The sequence below is a fragment of the Brachyhypopomus gauderio genome, chromosome 4 (assembly GCF_052324685.1).
Source record: "Brachyhypopomus gauderio isolate BG-103 chromosome 4, BGAUD_0.2, whole genome shotgun sequence".
Taxonomy (NCBI): domain Eukaryota; kingdom Metazoa; phylum Chordata; class Actinopteri; order Gymnotiformes; family Hypopomidae; genus Brachyhypopomus; species Brachyhypopomus gauderio.
In genome coordinates, this window is record NC_135214.1 from 26,603,320 (window position 1) to 26,628,164 (window position 24,845).

Sequence of the window (24,845 nt, forward strand, 5' to 3'; positions counted from 1 at the left end):
TGGTGGCATACCCACCAGCGTAATAACCCACATCCCCTGTGTTGTTTGCTTGTTGGGATATCAGGTCTGTTATATAATCCAGGATAATGTGGACTTAATTGTCACCTTATTTCCTACAAGCAGGTATCAGGACAACTGGACACCCCTCTCCTTGGATTTTCAAACAGGGGACAGTTTGACAGTCCGTCTCCTTTTATGACTCTCTGATTTTTTTTATATCTCATTAACTTTTATCAACATTTGAAAAGGCTGTCTTTATTGCACTGTAATCCCCAAATCTATTGCTGACAGGCTGCATCAAGCAAACGTCTCAAGACTTTATCCTGCCTCTGTGTTTCAAACTACAGTACTCCATGCAGTTATTGAACCGCTCTGTGATATACTGTAGATACACTTTCTGTACAGGATGTTAGGCTCTCTGGTTAATTAGTAGGGTTAGTAGAGTCCCCTGAAATAGGCAAATTAGTAAACTGAGACAATGTAACCTATGTGAAGGATCTCTTGTAAATATAGACAACAAAGATGCTGAAGTTATAATGTAATATAATCTTTTCTAGGTTTTTAAAATCATTTTTATAGCTTTTATTCTAGGCTTAATAAAGCCAAATATAGAGTCACTGAAACATACATTACTCTACTGAAACACTGGTGGCCTGCAATGACGTTCTGACTACAATGTGGGAGTGTGTGTGTGTGTGTGTGTGTATGTTTGTGTGTGTACATGCACAGCAGTAACACCTTCAACACCTAATTGTTTTTTCGTGTTACTAACTACCTACATAACATTTCATATACCTATATAGAGATTCACATTCAAATCCAAAATAGTGATCATTTTCGACCAAAATCATTATCACTGATTCATCCATTAATCTTTGTTGAATTGTTATTTTATTGTCTGCCAAAGAGAACTGTTGGGAATGTAAAGAATGTTACAAAGTACATGTTCAGAGATGCATTTGTGTGAGTGCATCCCCATAATGGGGTGCATGTGTATGTACACACAGTATGTCTTTGAACTATAATAACCACATGTAGCTATAGTAAATATCTGGTTTGTCATCCATTGCCAGCACCCTAATAGTAGTGCAGAAAACAGTATGTGCCTTTTTATGCCTGTATCCATCTGCAGAGAAGCTCAGGCTGCACACACACAGACAATACTGTGACTTCAGGTTTGTGAGACATTTATTTTCAAAAATTAATTAAGTGATAAGGACAAACATAAAGCAGAATAAATATGGAATAAAAATGCAAATGTAAATAGTTCAGAAGAAACTACAGGAAAGCATGGTACAAATGAGAAAGAATCAAGAATTTAAAATAATTTTAATTTCGTATGACGATTTAATGAATTTGAGATGGATCTTTTTGTCACAAGACAGTTTAATGTGTCTGCAAAAGGACAATGTATGAACAAAGTATCAGAGTAAGTTCCATAAAGATGATGAGAATTACACACCTGGACCAATCAGAAGCTATATGTGAAGGCTTGGAGAAACACTGGCCACATTTCCACTCAAGTGATTTTTTATAAACATTAAAACACATTAACAAACACATTGCCTTACCCAAACCCAACTTGTACACAACTGCATTAATGAATTTCCTCAGACATCCAATGTAATGGTTGTTTAAAGACAGGGGTATTTTGGAGGTAGATATAAAACGTAAGAGGTAAGAGAAATCAAGCCTCTATTGTGCTTTCATAGAGCAAAGTTAATATTCAGTGAATATTTTGTGATTATATAGCATGGGTGGTGTGAGTACAAAGAGAGACTGAGGGTAGAAAGTGTCTTCCCCTTGCTCCCAAGAATGGCATGTTCCTAATGTGCCTTCTGCTTAAGTGTTCAACTATGTTCATATGTTTGAAGGTGGGTTCCTTTCAGACAAACAGTATAGAGTTAGGTGGGCACTGACAGTTCTCATTAGAAGACTCTCTGATCCAAGATCCGTAGCAGCCTGGTTCTGTTGCAGCTGCCCAAAAGGTTCTAAAGAGACACATTGGAAGAGATTTAAGACATTGTAATCATGCAGCCGATGAGGTTACATATATGAATGCACACATGTCCACTTATATGCATGTGGCCACACAAATTACCTGATAGTCTGCAGGCCATCTCCTCGGCAGCGGTTATCAGTTGCCATGGCATCACCCTGACACTCAATACACACTGATTGCTCTCGCATGAGCGGAGCACTCCATATCTTTAGCCTGCAAGCTGCGCTCACATGCTTCACACTCATGTACACGCAATAACTGCAGCAGAGAGAAGCAAACACACACACACACACACACACACACACACTGAGTAGACACTTAACAATAACCCATGATTGGACATAATTTGAGCTTCTTAACCCAATGGCAAAGACATGACAGTGTATCCAGTACCCATAAAAAGAACCACAATTCAACGAGTATCCGCTTCGACTCTTATTTGGTCCATGCTCTCCTCTCCTCTCTTCTTTCTGATGCATTTTAAGCCTTTGTCCTTTCAGGTATCTTACACTACTCACCAGTATACTGGGAAAGTGGAGTTAGGAAGCAAGAAAACTGACCAACTGCACTTCAGGTCAATTACTGTAAAATGTATTTAACCACCATACCATGACTGTCCCATGTATAGCACTTTATACACAGCAATACAGTGAATAAGGCAACTAATGATCATGCAAAGGCAACACCAACAAGAAAAAACACTCTGAGAGCACAAGGAAGAAACCTTGAGAAGAACCAAAGTTCAGGAAAAACCATCTTCCTTGGCAAACTATGGCAGACTAAGCTTAGTGGCTAGGAAACCTAAAATGCACAAAACTGAAAATAATTATTTGTCTCTGTCTCTGTATCTACTTGTACTCTGTGTGTGTACATGCCCATAAAAGGTTTTCTTTTCCACGTGACTGTCAACTTACATGTATGCATAACTGGGCAGTCTGTCCATGCTATATTCAATTAATTCCTGTTTTGTCCCATTGAGTATAAATGCTGTTTTTATCTCTCTTTTCTTCTTTTCCCTCTTTCTCTAGATTTCTCAATTCCCTTTGCTCACAACTAATCAGGCTTACCATCATCCTGTGATGTAATACACCTCTCATAAGGGAAAAGTCAATACTTTGGGACCTCCTGTGTGTGTGTGTGTGTGTGTGTGTGTGTGTGTGTGTGTGTGTGTGTAGGGAGTGGGTGGGTGGGTGGTTTGGAAATTCCCACAGAAGACCATTTCATGTCATTAAAGCTTAACTCACTAATTCAGAAACCTTTACTTATAACTCTCTTTAAACTTAAAACCACACACACACACACACACACACACACACACACACACACACACACACACACACACACACACACACTTATTCTCTAGGGCTTGTGTTTGACACATAAAAAACACAAGTCGTCTTTCCGAGTCATTTTCAACCTGCTTGAAGGTTCCTTTAAGCAGGAGTTAGGTCATTCATTTATTAATGAGCTACATTACAGGGCAGAATCAAATTTCAACTAAATGTAATCAAACGTACCAAGTATTCACACACACTCAGCACATACAAATTCAAAAATACTCCCTAGAGGGCTGACCCCATTTAAACAGCTTTTTATTTAAACTGCTTTGCCAAAATGCACCACGCACACAAAGCACACAGGGCTGGGTTATTGAGACCAATATGTAGGGACAGAGAAAAGCTGTGAAATGCTGCCAAACCCTGACAGCCTTGCTGTGCTCTCAGTCAAAACATATTGAGTTTTCACAGCTATCCACTCACAGGAAATATCACTCCCCTGAGTTCAGTCGCATTGGCCCTCAGATGTTCAGTGAGATGGGTGTTTCATATTATTCCAGCTCATTACTGAGATAATAGGTGCTCTGGAGTCAGGCCATGCAAACTCTACAAAGCACTGTTTTAAAGGAACATGGTGCTTGCTTGAGCTTAGATACTTAGAAATTACTTTTATTTGCTTACAGTTAACGTATGGTAAAAACCCAATTGTTTAAAATCTTTTAGGGGAATAAATATTTGTGTTATGAACACTGCTATTGCTTCACCTCTTCCTCTCTTCCTTTAGAAGCATGTGGGGCCGTCTCCAGGGGTCCTTGAAGTTACGTTTGAATGAGTTGGGCAGGATTTTGGCCACCTCTGAGAAAGATAAAGAGAAAGAAGGTGAGGTGGTGGAGAGAATGTAGCAACTACATGTAGCAAAACAATGAGACAACATGCATGAAACACACAGACAAGATGCATTCTGAGCCATGTGCACTTTAAGGTCTTTCACTACATTGATGTGTTGAACTGTTAAATCTTTGAGTCTTTTTCAACAGCAAACACATCTGTGTAAAAAATGTGGATAACAAATTTAGACAATCTCTTCAAACATCTGAAGACAGAAAGAATAGATTATATTACTAATGTGGAAATTCTTCTTTTATTTAAACTGGCAGTTCTTTTGTTAACAAATGGCAAATGTGTATTTCTCACCCTTATTATCTGGATTCATCTCATTCCTTGGAATATGCTCAAAAAATCACAGTCCTAGTCTTAAACCCACATGGTTGTTATCTCTCCCTTCCATTGTAACCTAATTACTTGTATTATCTTTAATGCAGTCAGCATGTTACCCTTGGCAACGCTGCAGGCCTCCATGTGTGCTAAGCAGCCACGACGCTGTTTGAGATCCGGACAGGCCACGCCTCCGTTGCGTGTGGGTGTGGTCACTTGGCGAGTGCGATCCATTGTTCCAGCCCCACACACAGATGAGCATTTGGACCACGCACTCCACTGGCCCACTGCACAGTCTATTGCTGCTGATACAAACAGTGAGAGGAGACAGGGATAGATGGATGGATGGATGGATGGATGGATGGATAGATAGATAGATAGATAGATAGATAGATAGATAGATAGATAGATAGATAGATAGATAGAAATGGACAGAGCATTATAGACAAGAAAATACTTGCATATGTGAAGTCTGAGATTTATTAAGTGTACACACAGCCCTTACAGGATGTAATTCTGTGATGAACTGAGATAATTCAAAAGGGATACACTCACAGAGAACAGAGGTAGAGGGGATAAGTCCGGATCTCAATAACACAGCTGGTCTGTCATGTGATGTTTTTGAAGTGTACACAAAAAATCTCTTAGCCCACCAGCTATGAACATGCATGATTTGTGTTTGTGTGTGTATGCACGCATTTGTGACAGTGAAAGTAGAAAGACCCGTTAAAAGTGTGTTTGAGATGCAAATATTATCTCTATAGATAGTATAGATTTCAGGATTTCAGTTCAGTTTAACCTTTTTATACACCATCAGTCAAAGGTCAACACACCTGTTTATTTTTTATTTTTTACATAAAAAACAGGGAAATAACAGAATGAACCAACAAAATTAACAGAGGAAACCAACTAAATAACACGTTATTATGCTCTAATAAACAAATTTTGATTAACTTAGATATTAGATTCTTTGAAGTAACTATCCTAAATTTTGATGACAGCTCTGCACACTCTTGGTGTTCTGTTAACTCTTTGCACACCTGTGGTGTTAACCAGCTTCATGAAGCAGCACCTGTGATGCTTCTTCATCCATCCTGAAGACATTCTCACAAATGCAGAGCACTTGTAGAATGAAGAACTAAAGCTCTGAAATAAAACTGTTTGCTGAGGGTGCATTTAAAATTCTTTGTGTGTGTCTGTGTGTGTTGAGAATGAGTTCATATATAACACCTTTCCCAAATTAGATTTGTTTTATAAACAAATTGAAGCATACTCCATTAGATTAAGAGCATGCATTTAATCAATGTGTCCAAACCTTTGACTGGTAGCATTGTTCAGTTTAACAACACAGTTCAGAGACCTGAGAACCACCTGGCTTATAGAGTTTCAAGTTTTACCTGTTCCAACACACCAGTTCTTTTAGGTCTTTCTGATGTGCTTCATGGCTTGGATCAGGTATGTTGGATCAGGGAAGCTTAAAACCTCTTCAGTAGACTGGACCCTACAGTGGACTGTTAGTTGTGGGATTTTCTTTGCTGTAGTTGTACAACAATACAAATCCTTTCCATATAGCTGTCATGGCTTGTTTAATCTTTACGTACTATGTGGTATGTCACACAGCAACCTGATTATATACACACAGAGCATATGTCATGCATACAAAACATGCTCTCATTCTATCACTTGTGCAAATATACATGACCCATGCTCACCTGCATCTGTTTTTTTCTGGTTATTTCATTCTCACCAAGAAATTTCATTGCATTCAAAGGTAAAAATCCAATCAGATATATTTGTGCTAGGTTTTATATATGCACATGCCCACTTGCATACATAAAGAACAAAAAATACAACAATTAAACCAGATCAAGCCTGTCTTTTAAAGAGCAGGTAAGCCACTGGGAATCAGTTCAGGCACTAGCTGTGCCATATGCATACATATCCAACTTCAAGGGACCCTTGAGCAAACATTTTTTGTGTTTAGTTTTATAGCAAGATGGGGCATCAAAGGGATATACTAACCTGTATACAAACCCACACCTTTCTATTATTATAAATTGTCTATATTTATTTTAAATGCAGCTGATTTTGGTTTGGGATTTTTTTTTCACATAAGCACACACATGTGGGTATAATTCCAAGCCAGAGGTGTCCAGCTCTGTTCACAGTCTGCTGACCAGACAAAGCTGGAAATGCAGTCACTGTGCAGTGTTCAAAAACGTGTCATTAAAACTTTGGACTGTTATTGTATGTGTAGAAATGAAAGGTCGTTAACCCTTTTAGAATTTCATGGAACACTTCCTAAGGTGCCACATTTTAATGAGGCTCTTTTTCCAATAATTGTTGTAGTGTTTATGCATTTAAATGCTGAACATACCTGTTTAAAAATTGAAAGAGTATCCTGTTTAATGTATGTACATTTATATTTATTTATATGTATACCCTAAAATATTCCCCAAAAGAATTTACTGATATAGAAAAAATCTCTAGGATTCGTACTTGAAACAATGTACAAAGACATAGGTCATATTACATATCGCATGTGAACCAGGAAGTTTGCATTAGGTTTCTTGAAGTGCAATATAATATTGCTGTTTAAGGGTCCAATATGACAGCTGAGAGTATGAGAAAATTCAGTTTGAGCATTATTGTTGTTTTCTTTTTCATGATCATGCTGACCCTCTTCAAACCTATTGGAGATCAACAAAAGTTTCAAGACCATAGATCTCTGACAGAGGACATGGGGAGCATAATGATGGCATGTTTTCCTGCATATGAGCATTCAGTGTTTCTGCAATTAAATGTCCATGTAGTTGCATTTCTGGTGTTACCTACTAGCGATTTTGAACTACACATTTACTCCCATTCTCCTCCACCATAGGAATTCTGTCAACACATACATGCACACACACACACACACACACACACACACACACACACACACACACACACACACACACACACACACACACACACACACACACACGCACCTCATCATACAGCCGTTGTCAAATTCCTCACATTCCACTACATTAGTTCTGCGGGTCTGCCCCAATCCCTGATAGCCCCTACAATCCTGGGTAGACTCATCCCATTATGCAGTTCAGCATAGTTATTTTGTGTTTACTTCAAATAATGTTTATGCACATAAAACTATGTTCTTATATTTGACAAAACAGTACAGGTGAACATTTCTATTACATTATGATAGTTGCATATAATGTGCAGTTTTTGACACTTTTAATTGTCTTTTCCTTTTTTATTTAATTTCAAATAATGGTTTGACTCAACATATATTTCACATTTGCCCTTCATAACTCAGAACACACACACACACACACACACACAATGTAAAAAAACAGGATTTTGAATCCTTGAATTTTTGAATTTTGAAACCCCAACAGAAACCACAGTAAAGTGAACTGACAAGACAAATAGATCTGCTTCATGATTATTGTGTTCTAAGCTTGGCTTAACTCGGCAAAGCATTATTTCTTTGTTAATGCAGAGGAACAGAGCATTTAATAGTAATGACAAGGTAGATTACTATACAGAATCACAGAGACACCCAAACATCTAAGAGGCTTTCATGTAGTTCTTAAGTATTTATATACATTATGTATCAAGATTATGAGTGATAATAAACCCAAGTTTGACAAGTGTGTAGTGTATACATTCAGTTTACACACACACACACACACACACACACACACACACACACACACACACACACACACACACACACCCTCTCATAACTGCACACCTGTATTATGTGCATGTGCATTAACAGCTGTAGCAGCACTGGCAGGCCTTAATTAATGCTCAGCCCATAAGGTCTGGTGTGCGGAAGGATTGGAGAGAACATGGGAAGGGCTGTGTGTTTTTCACTCATAAAATGACCAGTGCTCTTTAAAAACATTATTTCAGCACGTTAGATTTCATGTCCCCATCCTGCCAATTGCCTAACCTCTGCACAAATGAATCACAAACACACACACATGTGTTTATAGGGAGCACTAAACACAGGGCAGACTGCATACTGCATTCCACACTGCTTCCAGACTCTGCAACTGTGAAAGGATGCCTGTTTTGTTTTGAACATAGCAGAGGTGGGTTCACAGTAACACCGACATGCTGCAACATAAACTCTCGGGGCTTCACTGTGCTTGCTTTGTGAACCAATACAATTAACAACAATCTGTAGCAAAGGTGTTTCCAGTTGAGAGTTTGTAATATTGCCATCCTTGCTGCAACGTTTGAGGATTCCACTCTATGATAGTTATTTGAATTGCCCTAATCTACATTTTGTAGATATTTGACTATGGCTATAAAAATGTCATTTTAAATGTGGGTAAATTTAAACAGGTGATAGACTAGAAAATGCCAATACACCTCAGTAGCTTGATCAGCTGTGATGCTGCTGGGTTCAGTCATGTTGACCTGAGTCTGAATGCAAGCAACAGCCATTGCTTAGATGGTAGCCAGGCTCCATAGCCAGGCACACTAGACACTCCATAATAGTACACTGGAGAGGGAAGCTATGGTGACAGGGAAGAAGCCATAGCAGATGAAGCTGGTCTACAATGTAACCAGAAATATAGAGAAGCTGCATATATTTTGCTGAATTGTTACTGTTGAATACTGCTGAATTGGGTTTTTAACCCTTCTGTACGGTGGCCGAGGAAACCTATTGTGCTGCAAAATAAAAAATGCCCTGGGGGGGGGGGGGGGGTTGTATACGTTGTATATCGCGATCGATTGCCAGTGGATCGGAGGTAAATAAACTAGATTTTTTTTCTCGCCGTCGGAGGTGTGGCGTGTGAGCGTGTGAAGACGGTCAAATGCGTGTGTCACACGCTCAATGCGTGAGACTTGAGAGCCCTGCTGTAACACATGCTACATTTCAACACATATGCTACAACACACTGTAAATTCAGAAATGCTGCAAATACAGTCGGAATGGAAGTGGGCCACAACACAATGGAAGTGTTTCTGGGCAAAGTATTAAATTTAGAGCCAGAATAGATTTTTTTTGTGTTAATTGGGATTTTGTGATCAGATTTTTTAAGCCTTAGTTTCTATCTAAATACTCACATTAAAGAGCATGTATCTTATAAGCAACAACTACCAAGTAAAAACTAAGATTTTATCTCAGGTAAAATAAATAACAGGGTTGCCAACTTTTCAAAATCACTTGGAGTGAGATTTGATTTGGGGGGAGGGGGAGTCAAATCAAATGGACACATTGATTATTATATGTTTATTTGGCGGGGGGTGTCAAATGGACACATTCATTATTATATGTTTATATATTTCCTCTCTACACCTAAAGCGATCGATCACCAGTGGTTGGCTCCAGAGCGAACTAGTAACTCACTGAATCATAGATGTAGATCAGAGATAAATAACCTAGATAACCTTTTTTCAGCATGAGAAATCGGATGTATGGCGTGTGAAGACAGCAGAGGTGGGACCAAGTAAGTGTTTTGCAAGTCTCAAGTAAGTCCAAGTCTTTATCCTCAAGTCCCGAGTCAAGTCTCAAGCAAAGACAGTCAAGTCAAGTCAAGTCTCGAGTCAAGACAGGCAACAGTCAAGTCAAGTCCCAAGTCTGAAACTTGGAATTTCAAGTCCTTTCGAGTCTTTTTTTTTTTTTTAACCAATGTTGCAGGTATATGTTAAATGTAAATAATAGACATGTGTTCTTTTTTAAATCTGTATTCTCCTCAAATCTTGATAAAACATGTGCAACTGAAAACACGAAGTATAAAAAAATTTAAATTACACCTCTTTATTGCACAGTTCAATTTGTTAAAATTAGCTGCAAAAATATTCATACTTTAAACTACAATTTTCCAGAAATAAATATTCTGTGAAAAAGTCATAAGTAGAACTCCATGTTCAAATAAAAAGTGCTGATATTTTCACAGTACAATACAAAGAACCATAACAGCATTTTTCCCTCTCTTCTCTTATCTGGTTTCTTGGAGAACATGTGTGTCCATGTGTGAGTGACACAAGACAAACAAAAATAAGAACTGAACAATTAACAGGAATCAGGAATGAAACTTTAGACATTTCAGTAAACTATTCTGCTTTGCATTTGCAAAAGACCAAACTGGCCAAAAGTCTGTATGTCATTTGTGCACGATGAGGCCATAGCTGAAAACTCGCTCCACTTTTGTCAATATATTTTTTTCTCGACGTAGATGTCTTCAAATACAAAATCCATGCTGAGATAGAACTGGATATGATGGTGACAGAGAGAGGCTCTCTTCCCTGAGTTCAGATACAGAACCCAGGGTTGCCAACCCTCACGCATTGAGCGTGAGACACACGCATTTGACCGTCTTCACACGCTCTCACGCCACACATCCGATTTCTCACGCCGAAAAAAAAAATCTAGTTTATTTACCTCTGATTCTTATCTATGATTCAATGAGTTACTATATATACTTATAATACGATATACGATATAATACTTAATTTGTGTCCATTTTACACCCCGCCCGGTAACAATTCACGTTCGCTGACCCCCCCATTTGATTGGTTGTGCTGCAGCTCATGCACACACACACACACACACAACGTACAGAGTGTGGAAAAGCAGAGGACCGGTCTGCATCAGAAGGACGGAAATGAAATGAATGGGGCGCACTTTATAAATATTAATATGCGTTTTAAAATTTAGATTTGGGGGAAAAAAATCAAGTCTTTGCAAGTAAACAGGTTCAAGTCCAATTCAAGTCCCAAGTTATTGGTGTAAAAGTCCAAGTCAAGTCTAAGTCTCTGAATATTTTTTCAAGTCAAGTCAAAAGTCTTAATATTAATGACTCGAGTCTGACTCGAGTCCAAGTCATGTGACTCGAGTTCCCACCTCTGGAAGACAGTCAAATGCGTGTGTCTCACGCTCATTCCGTGAGAGTTGGCAACCCTGTAAATAATGCAGTATGTCTCAAAATGATTTCACAAAATAGACTAAACAAAACCTCATTGTTTTAAGTAGAATTTCATTTTTGGAAAGAACTATAGAGCAAAAAAGTAGCTGAAAGTCATTAAATGACGCAACCCCCTAAAAACAATAGCTAGAAGGGTCGGAATACTCGCTAAATATAGCAACAAAGTCACTAAGTTGGAAATGTGGTGCCAGTTTATTGCCATTCACAAAAATTATGTGTCTCATGCAACATCTCATTTAGGGGGGCCTAAGGGGGTCCAAGGAACCCCCACTACATTTAAAGAGTTTTTCTAATTTAGTCCCTTTCTACATAAGGAGATACTGTATAACACAATTCTAGTTAAAACATACAAGGTTATTCCGTTGGTCTTTTACCAGGTTATGTTCAGCCTATTTTGTGGAAAAAATTGAGACATACTGCATCATTTAGCTTACCCATGATAAATCTCTTACTTTTCACTTAGTCGCTGCGTATATCATGGATAAGCTAAATGATCTTTAAATGTTGCTAGGTTGCTAGCTATTTATACAGAAGCTAAGGCTTAAAAACCATTTAACACAACTTAGTTTATGTCTAAATACCTAGCTAGCTACATTTAGTTTCTCTACTAACTTTAGGCTTCCTCTCATTTTTCACTCTCCCTGTTCCTGGGTGTTGTCAGGACTTTACCAGTGTCATGCTTTCAGCCATCAATATGATAATCTCCTCATGCTCTGACAATCTTACAGTCATCTTAACATACAGTGCATGCTCTACACTGCCCAAAAACATATAACAAACATAAAACAAACTTTCTTGTACACACATATATCAACTTCTGTTCCTCTTTCTAGGGCTGCCACAAACGATTATTTTTATAGTCGACTAATCACCGATACATTTTTATGATTAGTCGACTAATCGGATCATATGTTAATTGAATATAAAGCACAGCTTATCGCACTAGAATGCAGCTACTATTATATAACCATCATTAGATTTCAGCTATATGCTAACTAAAAATAAAAACAATTTATATCATAGTTCATTAAACCTTTAATGAAATATGCAGCTTGTTGCAACAAACTATTATTAGCTAAAATAAGGATAAGGCACTGGCTTAAACAACACTAAAATAAATACATTAATAAATATATATTTTTTGGTTTTTATTTCATTTGTCTCTGGCATCAAACTTAGCTACATTTAAATCAAATTAGGTAGGTAACTGAAACTAAGGAATTATTCACAAAAATTAAGTTTTTGTCTCACTAATGTTACAGAAAACACATGAATGCGTGCTAAGGCTAATGAAACAAATCGCCATTGTTAATGTTAACTTTTACAGCTAAAACGATGAGTAAGTACTAAGTTGTTTATGCTAATTTTAGCGGCTAACTAGCGATTTAGATTACTGAGATGACCCTCTTCATCAGTCTCACAATCAGCCACAACATGCTTCAGGTGCTCGTGCATCGCGGTTGTGCTGCCGTGCAAGGCAAGTTCTGCCTTGCAGATATTGCATTGCACGTGTTTTTCTTTCATTCTATTAAAGTAATGCCACACTTTGAGTTCCGTCGCCGGGTAGCCACGATACCAGAGCCTGTCTGTATAATGTCCTGGGATGTCGTTTCCACTACTGCGCATGTGCGTCAAGGACAGAAAGGCAGATTGAAAGAAGAAAAAAAAAGCACGACACTTCGACACAATCCCCGGCATTGTCTTGAGATCGCGGTGCGCGATTTCAAAATAAGAGCGGATAGGCCGCTATTTGAGTATGGGGGGTCTACATAATCGTGACTAGTCGACTAATCATGGCAGCCCTACCTCTTTCCCTCACATTTTCTCTCTATGACACACACACACACACACACACACACACACAAGCATGTTTGAGTCCTTTACTCTATTAGGAATTATTTTTACTAACAGGCTGACGTGGGTAGTGTTAATAAGTGACTAATTATGCTCAGTCATCTTCTTCTCTTCTTCTGTCCTGCATGCAGAGATTGTCACCAACTATACCAAAGTAAAAGAATGACTGCCTTAAAAAAAACAAGGGGCAAAATTATCCATCCAAAAATGCAATGCCCATCATTTCCTTTAGTCCAGCAATCTACATAACACAATGATTGAATATAGACCATAAAGAGGAACTTGACTGAGTTAACATGATGATGGAAAAAATGTAATGTAAATGCTAAAAAGTTTAAATGTTGTTATTATTGACCTTATTACATAACACCACATTAATAGAACTTATATTCTTATAACCACTCTTTACATATTCTATACTGTGTAACTGGTTGCTGTGAAGATGTTGATATGGGACAGCAGAGATGTTTCAGTTAAAAACTAGGAATGCTGTGGGCAGGCAGTTTCATTTGATAGGGGTTGAGTAACAGGTTGCTGTAATCACAGAGTGGGCTACAGGGATGAGGAATACCTGGAGGTTACTGCCCACTGACTATGGCACTCAACATGCCTTCAAGAAGCATCGATGTCTCCATGTTTTATGGTTTCTGCACTGTACTACGTAAACACTGATTACTTCCCATTCTATTCCCAAGTGAACGTGTATGTGTGTATGTGAATTTGTGTGAGAGGCAAGGTAAAGTGCGGGAAGGTGACTACCTTGTCTTTTTTTATCATAAGAACCTTTCATGCTTCATCCACCATGTGTTTGCCTATCTGGATTCTGTTCACTAATTCCTGCCTAATTTCTATTTATAGCATAGCCACCAGCTGCTTTGACTGAGGCCCCAACTTTGATATAGGCCTGCTATCCTAATAATGTTCCATTTCTTACTGCCATGACCAAGAATCAAACAATGATGTTCTGTCTTACTATATTACTACACATATGAACTGAAATACAGTTGGTGGGCCACTGAAACATTTCTGGACCTGTGCTATCATTTTGCTATAAGAAGGGCACACTTGACTGACAGTTCCATATGGATTCATTTGGCCACATCTGGATAATGAGAGATGAGGAATTACATTTATTTCTAGTCTTCAAAGGCTGCTTCGTGATTTTGAGACACCACTGTTTAGACATTCTAGTTGTTACTGTTCTCCTAGCAGTTTATTAATTTTCTCATTATTCCTATTCCATAACATTAGGGATTTCCATTTCCAGTTGTGTACATCCCATAAAGATTTAGTGTAACTCACAGTATTGTGAGTTACAATATTGACTTATATATTGGTGGGGATGTGTCACTTCAAAGTCTGAATACTCACCTCTAGCACAAGAATCTTCTCTGTCAAACTAGTAATTTATCTGCACTTTGCTATTGCTAATGACGGACAGAGCTAAATGTCTGCTGCGTTCTGCACACTGAAGAAGTCATACTGTATATAGTGGTCATGACCAAAGATGTTTTTATGTTATTTACAAATTTTGAGTGGTTCACTGAATTTTGTTTTTAATTATAGAATAGTCAAAGTTTCAGAATTGTATTTAGCTATGTGTGAGGAAAATACTATGAGTTATGATATTTTGATAGAATAGCATGAATCTGCTTTTGAGTCTCGTTACAGTAGCATTTTTATACAAAGCAGCACAACTCGTCACAATAACAGGTATGGTAATCTTAAAGTCTAAGCAAGAATAATTAATCAAAGATTGTCATTCACCTAAGACCTAACAATACCCTTCACCAGTCAGATGAAAAAGATTAATATAGTAGATGCATGTCAGGAAAGGCCATAACCCATAATGTGGCGTGCAATATAACATACAGACGTTTTTACTAAACTTCTGCATGTCCAAGTGGTGCTCATAAAACAATGTGGAATTGCACATTGTGCTCATAAATCAATGTGGGGTTCATAAATTATTTGCCTAAGTTTGAGGGCAAGCCTAGTCTTTTAGGGCGGGATAGCATACAGCATACAATGGAGGGTTCTTCACTCACAGGCTCTGATTGAAATGGACTATTACATACAGTATACTTCATACTACACTCATACGGTCCCTGTAGTAGTATGCAGTATTGTATCCAGTATGCGAGAAACGCAAAGTCACATGAATATACGAAGGTTCTGCCTCCTTGGGAAAGATTTGCTGTCACTGTTGCATCCTGGGATGCAATGCACCATGAAGAGCATTGGTACTAGAATAAAATACTGGAATATTGTTGGAAGTAATACATCATCCGGGAATCATATCATACTGGAAAAATGTATTTCTTTTGTTACATACTGCATATAGCAGACTGATTTGGGGACCAATCAGTACCCAGTAGTATTTTGTAGGCTATATTGAACACAGCAGCAATCTTATGTTAATTACTTAATCAATGACAATCCAGAACAGGAGGCCAGGAGGCAAAGAGGCTAAACCAACTGTCTGCTGATTGCTACAAGACATCAATCATGGTTCACCATACTGACACTCTGTCTGTTCCCTGCATTAATCAGAAATATGGATAACCAAGTGCTAAAAACATGATTAGTAATAAGGTAAATGACACAGAAAACTGCCAGCAGCTTTGATTTGAAGCTAGCATTACAAAACATTAGATTCCAAACATCTAAAACACGCTAATCGTAAATGAAATAAATGTCAATCATAGATTTAATATAGGCCTATTCTCTCTAACAAAAACATGAATCGGGCCAAATGAGTACATAGCTTTAAAAGAGGCCAGCCCTACTGACTACAGCTATGTACACCACCCTCAAATAACTGGCTGTGCAAGCAGAATCACAGTTATTTATAATGAAGCATTAAATGTAATTCAGAAAGCTGGTTCTGATTTCAATCTTTTGAAATCCTTTTATTAACATAAATAATGTAGCCATAAAAAGAAGCCCACTCAGCCTTTTTCACTAATTGGGATCTACAGGCCATCAGGACCCGGTTTAGAATTTACTAAAGAGTTTGCATATTTCTTCTCTAATCTACTCACTTTGGTAGAAATAACTATTGTTGTTGATTTCAATATTCACTTTCATAGTGAATATTGAAATCAAGACACTTTAAGATCAGCCTTTAGTTCTACACTATCAATTGTTTTCGCTCAATGTGCTGGACATACACTTGACTTAGTGTTGTCATATGGTATAGACACAGAGAACATAGTCATACTACCCCAGTCTGATTCCATGTCAGACCATTCCCTCATTTCATTTGAAGTATGCACAATATAGTGACTTTGCCAAACACACCAGATACGCAATCACCTAGATTTATTGTAGAACTCCCAGATTTATCACTTTTGACTGAATACCCTCAAAATCCTTCAGAACATAATCACATGACTGAATGCTAAGAACCAACATTTCATTCTACACTCAATGATCCTGCTTCAATTACAAATAAAAAATTGGGAAAAAATTAGATTAGGACCATAGTATAATGATCATATTCGCAATTTAAAAGAGAGCAATTGAAGAAAGCACGCAATTGGCATCTGATCAGGGTTGTTTATTGTTGCCTATATTGCTTGATCTCAGTGCAGCATTTGACACCACATATCAGCAATCACATCATATTTGACTAGATAGTCTAAAAATGTTGTGATTAGGGTTGTAGCCATTTACTGGTTTAAATCTTATTTAGCCATCCATTCATTTACATATACTTATCTAGGGTGACCAAACGTCCGTATTTCCCGGGACATGTCCGTATTTCACGTCCGGCGTCCCAGGTTTTTTTGTTAAAGTGAGGAAATGTCCTGGTTTTTTAAATTACCTTCATCGGGCCATTAATTCTAGAGGCACTAGGACCCTGAGCACGGCGATGCATGACACGGAATCCCTGAGCCATATCGTACTCAACGAGAGACGGGATAATTAATTTTAAAGCGTAGTGTTACTACGCTTTAGTAGTAGTAGCGCTCAACAACTTACGTTCGCCACCCTTGAGCAAATAGTCAACAAGAACAATGTAACAGTGATCACCCTGCAGGAGACCCACATGGAAAACAAGAACATGCTGAGGGTTCCAGGGTTCACCTTGGCTGGTTACATTGCCAATAAACATCATGGCATTGCAACATTTGTTCGCAAAGACATGGCATGGTCAGCTGCTGGGCAATCCCCAGAGGGGGCAGAGATGGAATGGTTAATAACGAAAGTATATGATATCACCATTGTCAACATCTACAAACCACCTCCCAGTAAACTGTTTCCATCGTCCCTGCCAGATGTCCCAGCTCTTACTGTGTACACTGGCGAATTTAATAGCCATCATACAGTCTGGGGTTACAGCAGTTCCAACAGCGATGGCGAAGTCCTGGTAAACTGGGCCTCAACTGTAGATGCAACCCTCCTATATGACCCAAAGGAACCATGTACATTCTACTCTGCCCGCTGGAATAGTACTACCAATTCAGACCTGGCATTTGCAAAATGGCATAACAACCAACCACTCCCCATAAGACGCACTCTGAACATGTTTCCTCGGTCACACCATCGACCGTCGCTTATTACTACCACGTCTTTGGCTCAGCCTGTGTAGGGGAGGGCTGTCAAGAGGTGGAATTTTCGGAAAGCAAACTGGGCAGGCTTTACCGAACAAGTCAGCCAGGCGGCCGCCGGCCTATTACCCCCGTGTTTTAACAACCTAAATGATGCCTATGACTCATACTACAAGATGCTGCTGGCCGCCGCCAAGAATAACATCCCCCGTGGTGTACGCAAGGCCTATGTCCCCTGCTGGGACCAAACATGTGAAAACCTACTTCGCTCCCACACGGAAGCACAGACCAGCGAAGACAGGGACAAAGCAGCAGATGATCTACTCTGCAGGCTAACAGAGAAGCGTAGGAAATGCTGGATCGAGATGGTGGAGTCAATCGACTTCACACATTCCAGCTGACAGGGGTGGCAGACCTTGAACAAACTAACCGGTAGGTCAACAACTCCAGCACAATGTCCCATCACTGCACACTCCATCGCATCGCTCCTGCTGAGTAATGGCCACTGCCCTAATGCAGACAAGGACTCCGCTCGACAGACATCAGCAAGAGTCCATGAGCTCCTTAGGGCTCCAGGGTGTGATTCTAACCTATCTACCAACTTCACGACGCAAGAACTTGATTTGGCAATCCAATGCCTGAAGACTGGCAAGGCACCAAGCATAGATGGCATTCACTCTGAGTGCATAAAACACCAAGGCAAGAAGGTAACTGATTGGCTCTGTTCCTTCTTCTCTGCATGCCTTCAGTACTTAAAGGTGCCCAAGATCTGGTGTCGCGCGAAGGTAATAGCCCTGCTGAAGCCAAACAAGCCAAGTGATGACCCTAAGGGATATCGGCCCATCTCATTGCTCTGTGTACCATGCAAGCTCCCCAAACATCTCATCCTGGCGTGCCTCACCCCAGTAATTGACCCCCAGCTGCCTAAAGAACAAGCTGGCTTTCGAAGTGGGAGATCAACAACAGACCAGGTGACCCTCCTGGGCCAAGACATAGAGGATAGCTTTCAGGCAGGAGAGAAAGCTGGTGCCGTCTTCCTGGACCTCACAGCTGCCTACGACACTGAGCTTCATTATGGAGATGCTGAGCAACCGCAGCTTCAGGCTACACACCAGCAATGGCCAAAGTAGCAGGGTGAGAAAGCTCAGGAACGGAGTCCCACAGGGCTCAGTGCTGGCACCAATGTTGTTCAACATCTATATTTACGATCTACCTGTAACAACATCTCGGAAGTACTGCTACGCAGACGACCTGGCCATTTTACTCAGTAAGCCATCTTGGGAAGCAGTAGAGGAGGGCCTCTCCAAGGACATGGACATCCTGTCATCTTATTTGAAGAACTGGCATCTCAAGCTCAGTGTTGATAAAACAATGTGTGTGTTTGTATGCCCAGTGGTGGATGGTGCTCTGCTACTATAGGGTCTGTCCTCTCTCCCCTTCCTGCACCCCATTCAGTCCCCCAGGGGGCTCTGGATCCCGGTAGAGAGTACGCTGTGCGCAATTGGCTGCCGCTTCTCGCCGGTGTGTAATTGGTAGTGTAAGAGTTGTACCTGTGTTAAAATTGTAAAGCGACCTTGAGTATCTAGAAAGGCGCTATATAAATTGAACATTCATCATCATCATCATCATCATCATCACTGTGAATGTGGGGACCCATTACAGATAGTGGAACATGTGATGACTAACTGCCCCAGATTTCGGCCACCGAATGGTGTTCGTGGTTTAATGGACCTGGATGATAAAACACTGGAATGGCTTGCAGCAACAGAGCTTAAGGTTTAAGGACATACGCCAGAGAGGGCGGTATGCAGGGGCAGTAGCCTAAGCAAAGAAGCCCAGGTTTTCCTCTCCCACAGCTGAAATTAGTTTTATCTGTAGGGTGACCGGGCTCTCCTTTAGAGTTAAGGTACAGAGCATGGTCATCCAGAAGAGACTTTGAGTAGAGTCACTGCTCCTCCACATAAAGAGGAGCCAGTTCAGGTGGTTCGGTCATGTGGTCCGGACATGCTCCGGGCATGTCCAACTGAGAGGAGACCCCGGGGAAGACCCAGGACACGCTGGAGAGATTATATCTCTTGGCTGTCCTGGGAACGCCTCTGTATCCCCCCAGAAGAGCTAGAAGAGGTGGCTCGGGAGAGGGAAACCTTTGCTTAGGCTACTGCCCCCATGACCCAGACCCGGATAAGCGGATGAGAATGGATGGATGGATGGAGATTCATTTCCATCTCTTTGTTAAGGATACTGAACAGTATTCTTTTCCCTGTTAATTCTGTTATTGACTATTGTTTGCTTCTTTTCTATGATATTTGGATTTGCCCTTCAGTTTTGCCTAGTTTACTATTTTCTGTTTTCAGACCTCTGCCTGTTTTGTTTTTGGTTGTGAATTGCCCTTATCTAGTAAAAGTGTTTATTCTGATGTTGTTCCGTGGGCATCTGCTAGCTTACATTGCTATGCTAATGATACTCAGTTATATATAATATAACTGATATACTGATAACTGATATACTCTCAGTTTGTAGAGCCCTCCAAACATTCAAAAGTGAAATAGTGAAATATGGGGTCCGGCAAGGCTCCATCTTAGGACCACTCTTATTTACTTTACATTATACATACTACCAATGGGCATAGTTATAAACAAACATGGTGTCAACTGTCACTGCTATGCAGATGACATCCAACTTTGGAAAAATTGAGCCAGTAGCCAAAAATCTCGGCGTCATATTCAACTCTGTTCTATCATTTGACAAATACATAGATAATACTACTAGGATAGCTTTTCTACATCTCTGCAACATTGCCAAGCTATCAATGCATTATCCCAGCATGATGCAGAAAAATTAGTACACACCTTTGTTAGCTCCAGATTAGACTACAGTAACTCATTACTGTCAGGATGCCTAAACAGGAATAAATTTCAAGTAGTTCAAAATGCCACAGCCAGAGTTGTCTCTAACTAGAACTAGAAAATTCTATAATATCAGGCCAGTCTTATCAGCCCTGCATTGGCTCCCACTTAAATTCTGTATTGATTTTAAAATTCTTCTGACTTATAAAGCACTGCACAGGCTTGCTCCTGATTACCTCCTGATTTCTCCTATTATGAACCCCCACGTCCACGAAGATCACAGGGTGCTGGCCTCTTATTAGTTAATAAGATAATCCATTAATTAATAAGGTAACCTATGGAATAAACTTTCAGAATGTGTCTGGGACTGTCACACAGTCTTAATCTTTAAGTCTAGGTTGAAAACTTACTTATTTAGTTTAGCGTTTGGTAATTAATGTGCCCCCTTAGATAAAGGTTACAGATCCAGGGTTTCATGAGGCAAGGGTTTTATGGTAAACCGCAATATGGTAAACAGCAATGGTGCTGTCAACCTGTCACTGCATGACATGTGATAACTCAAGTTTGTGGATGGATGCCATTATCTCAGAATGCCCCCAAGTCTGTGTTACCTTCTGGTTCTGCCCTTTTTAGCTAGGCTGTAATAATTTAATGCCGGATTTGCTGCCACACTTCAGAAATGTTTTTATTCTCCTGTCCCGCATATATACAGATACATACAGAGCTAATTTTCTCTTTTCTTTTTCCAAATGGCTGCCCTCCTACCCGAGAAATACTGAGACGAGGAGACGAGCCTGCTATTCACCCTGTTTCAGCCACCTCCTGCAACCAGCTATGGATGAAGGATAAACCCACTGCCCTGGACACTTGTAAAGCTGCTTTGTGACATCAACTGTTGTAAAAAGTGCTATATAAATAAATTGAGATTGACTGATTGATTATAAATTACTTTAAGTGAATCATACTTGTTTTACACGTTTAAACAGCTGTGCTTTGTCCAATGCAAGGTCTGTACCTTATTGTTTGACGCATCTCAGAAAATAATACAGACCAACAGGTGTGGATACTGTTACATTTAAATCTACCTGAATCATCTTTTTATACACAAGATGAGGTTAAAGTTAGGATTTCAATTAAATTTGCTGCTGAGCTACATCTTAAAAAGAATTAGACCTAATTGTTCGCGATCATATCCATATACTGCCATAAGATACCAAGAACAATATTACTTGACTGAAACTGATATGTCCTGTATGCATAAATCTGGTTAAACGACATTATCAGATTGCGCTTTTTTCAACGTGGTCCTTTTACAAAAAATACTATACTAGCGATACCTTATAGTGTGGACCTCCCATTTTGTTGCACCAACCCTTGCGCAAAGCGAAGTAGGAATTGAGCAAAACGCACATGGAGAGGTCATAGCCTAATATGTTAGCCTATATGAAAATATGATAATATGTTGTAGTGCTACCTAAATTTGTGGCGAGGGCTTAAAAACCGCCCAAGTCTCATTGCAAACTGAATGAAATTCATCTACAAATATTTTCAAATCCAAACAATGTGCTTACAGTATATTATTCAAAATGTCTTAAAACCATAACTGGACATTTACTATCATTGTGGTTCCTCTTTCGAATAAAAAATAAGTAATCGTAGCGCCTTTTTACTGTGAGCGTGTTGATTTAAATAAACGCGTTGTTTTTCAAATATACTGTATGTTCAAATGTTTTGTATTTTCTTATTTTGAAGAAGTTTTCTGTCTGTCATTTTCATAAGATGCTTTCAAATCATATACAACGTCGTATGTCACAATTCTCTCCTGTGTCCATGCAACGTCACTGATATCTTAGCTTATGAAGTGCAGTACAGAACTCATTTGGAATCTGCAGCGCACAAACGCTGTTTTCTTACTGAGGAGAGTAATTAAAACCACCTCAAAGCCCAAATGCAGTTCGTTTAAAGTTAAATATTTTAAAACTTTTAGGCACATAGAACATAAGTTTGCTATTTGCTATTCAGTCAGACGTCACCCTTTTAATATATGAGAAACTCGAAACATCAAATTCTATAGGCATAATAACCTTTAAAAATCGAAACACGATTGTCGGTTGGATACAGTAAATCTACTCTAGTTTGTCAAGATAAAAAGAATATATTGATATAGTAACCATACCATTAACCAGAGGTCCAGCAACTTCATCTGGGATATACTAGAGAAACTCACCGTATATTTGGCACACTTGCTCATAGTCTTCACAGCAATCACCGGTTTTCCGACAGTATTCATCACAGTAGCATATGGTCTTCTCCTTGGTGTATTCGAAACAATCGTTATTTCTACCAGTACAACAATTAGGCGACTTTCTCTTCTCGCATCCGGCCTCGGCCCACGGGATACAAACTTCAGAAAAACACACTAAAACACTATAAACAGCTATCCAGTACCGTCTAAACACACATCCATGCGCCCCCATATTTGTAGGTCCTCAAAAAACCCCAAAGATTCTGCGTTGTGGTAGAACTAAGGTGCACCTGCAAATAGTCTATATATTATAATGGTTAAGCGTTTTAATACTCGTGACTCAAAATAAAGTGTATGTAGTACAGCACTGACAGTTCGCAAAGTAACTTGGTGTAATGTATCCTACGAGCGCAGCTGCAGTGTGGTATTTTCCGTACACCTTGTTCAGATGTGCGTAGTTTTCTCTGCGCTGCGGCACCGCCCCCATTTGAGAGTTTAGCGGGCACAACTTTAACTTCTGTCTTGGGAAGCCTCATCTGTTTTTGCGAAAACAGACAATAGTGACAATCTGTAATAAGAATTTAACAGCGGAACGTCAAAAATTAATACTGCTGGAAGACACAAGTTACTTTTACTGGCATACGTTATTTTATAATCTTTATTTCACATGTAGCAATTTGCTAAATATAAAACAACCCAAAGTTCTGAAGCCTAAAGTTCAATAGATGCGGTGAGGTTTGCGAAACGACGCTTACAATTTTCTTTTTCTTTCTTCCTTTCAAAGGCCAGACTGAGAGGACTATTAGGGACAATAAAATTACTGTCGCCTCAGTACGTATCCAATAGCGTACTGTAAAGCGCATCTGGCAGCAGGTCGTATCGTGGGTCAGACGGTAAAACAACGCAACTATTGTCTCTTTCTGCCATCTTCTCAAAGCCCGGGGTCAGAATAGTGTCGTAGCGGATAGTATGAGGTGTAACATGGCCTGTGTGAGAAGACATTCGTTCATTTTCTCGGCGACAACGTTCAGAACGACGAACGTAAATATGATATTAGAAAACATTGCTTTGTGAACTGTTGGTTATTTTTACGTTTGGATGAATATTTTGACATCGGAGATGATGAAGATGTTAGCAACAGTCTCCATCCGTTTTACAAAAAAAGTTTACTATGCAAAAATGACGACTCAGTAATGTTTTTGCGACTCAGTAATGTATTTGCTATGAGAAAGAGACGGAGGACTAACGAGAATAAAAACGTGGAGTCTTTCATAAGGTTAAGAGGTAAGGAAAGGTGTGATAGAAAACCCTCTTCTATTGAAATTAGCGTTTCATTTCACAGGTATATTCTGACTATAACCAGTAGATGGCACTAGTGAATTAGCAATACTGTACTTTGATAGTCCCTTGGTATGTGAAGTAATACTTAGGAAAAGTAGCTGTTTATCATTAGGAAAAGTACAACTTTTAAAGCCACATACGACCAAACACCTAACCCCACAACCATTTTTCTTAATGCAGGGTGCTATGAAAGTGGATTTCTCTGCATGCCATTCATAGCACTATGCAGTCCACATTTGAAACATACAGAGAACTGGATCATTTCTGTACTGTATCTCTTAATATTGTGAAATTTGGGCGTTTTCACATGCTACCTATAGCACTATACAGTCCAAGACACACAGAAGTGATGTAATGGTGTATGATGTGATTGATAAAAATAGATAATTTGATCTTTGATTTTTCCCATATCACTATACAGCGCCTGTTAGAAATGTGCATACTTTCATACACACACGCACACATACACAGAGAGAGAGAGAGAGAAAGAGAATTTGAGCATTTCAGAAGTGTATCGATTTAGGACAGACATATTGGAAAGAAAACAAGCCAA

At 39.3% G+C, this 24,845-nt stretch overlaps 1 protein-coding gene across 2 annotated transcripts; it reads right to left on the bottom strand.

Annotated features, from left to right (window-relative positions):
• Positions 1-1,170: 1,170 nt before the first annotated feature.
• On the bottom strand, positions 1,171-23,400 carry LOC143512742 (somatomedin-B and thrombospondin type-1 domain-containing protein). Of its 2 annotated transcripts, none has more exons than XM_077003395.1 (5): positions 22,934-23,400; positions 4,614-4,796; positions 4,044-4,134; positions 2,102-2,260; positions 1,171-1,991 (listed from the first exon to the last, which is right to left on the bottom strand). In XM_077003395.1, the coding sequence occupies exons 1-5, from the start codon at positions 23,181-23,183 to the stop codon at positions 1,886-1,888; spliced, it is 789 nt and encodes a 262-aa protein (XP_076859510.1). In that variant the 5' UTR covers positions 23,184-23,400; the 3' UTR covers positions 1,171-1,885. The 2 variants fall into 2 exon arrangements, with proteins under 2 accessions (XP_076859510.1, XP_076859509.1); XM_077003394.1 differs by having other exon boundaries at positions 4,614-4,799.
• Between the last annotated feature and the right edge of the window lie 1,445 nt (positions 23,401-24,845).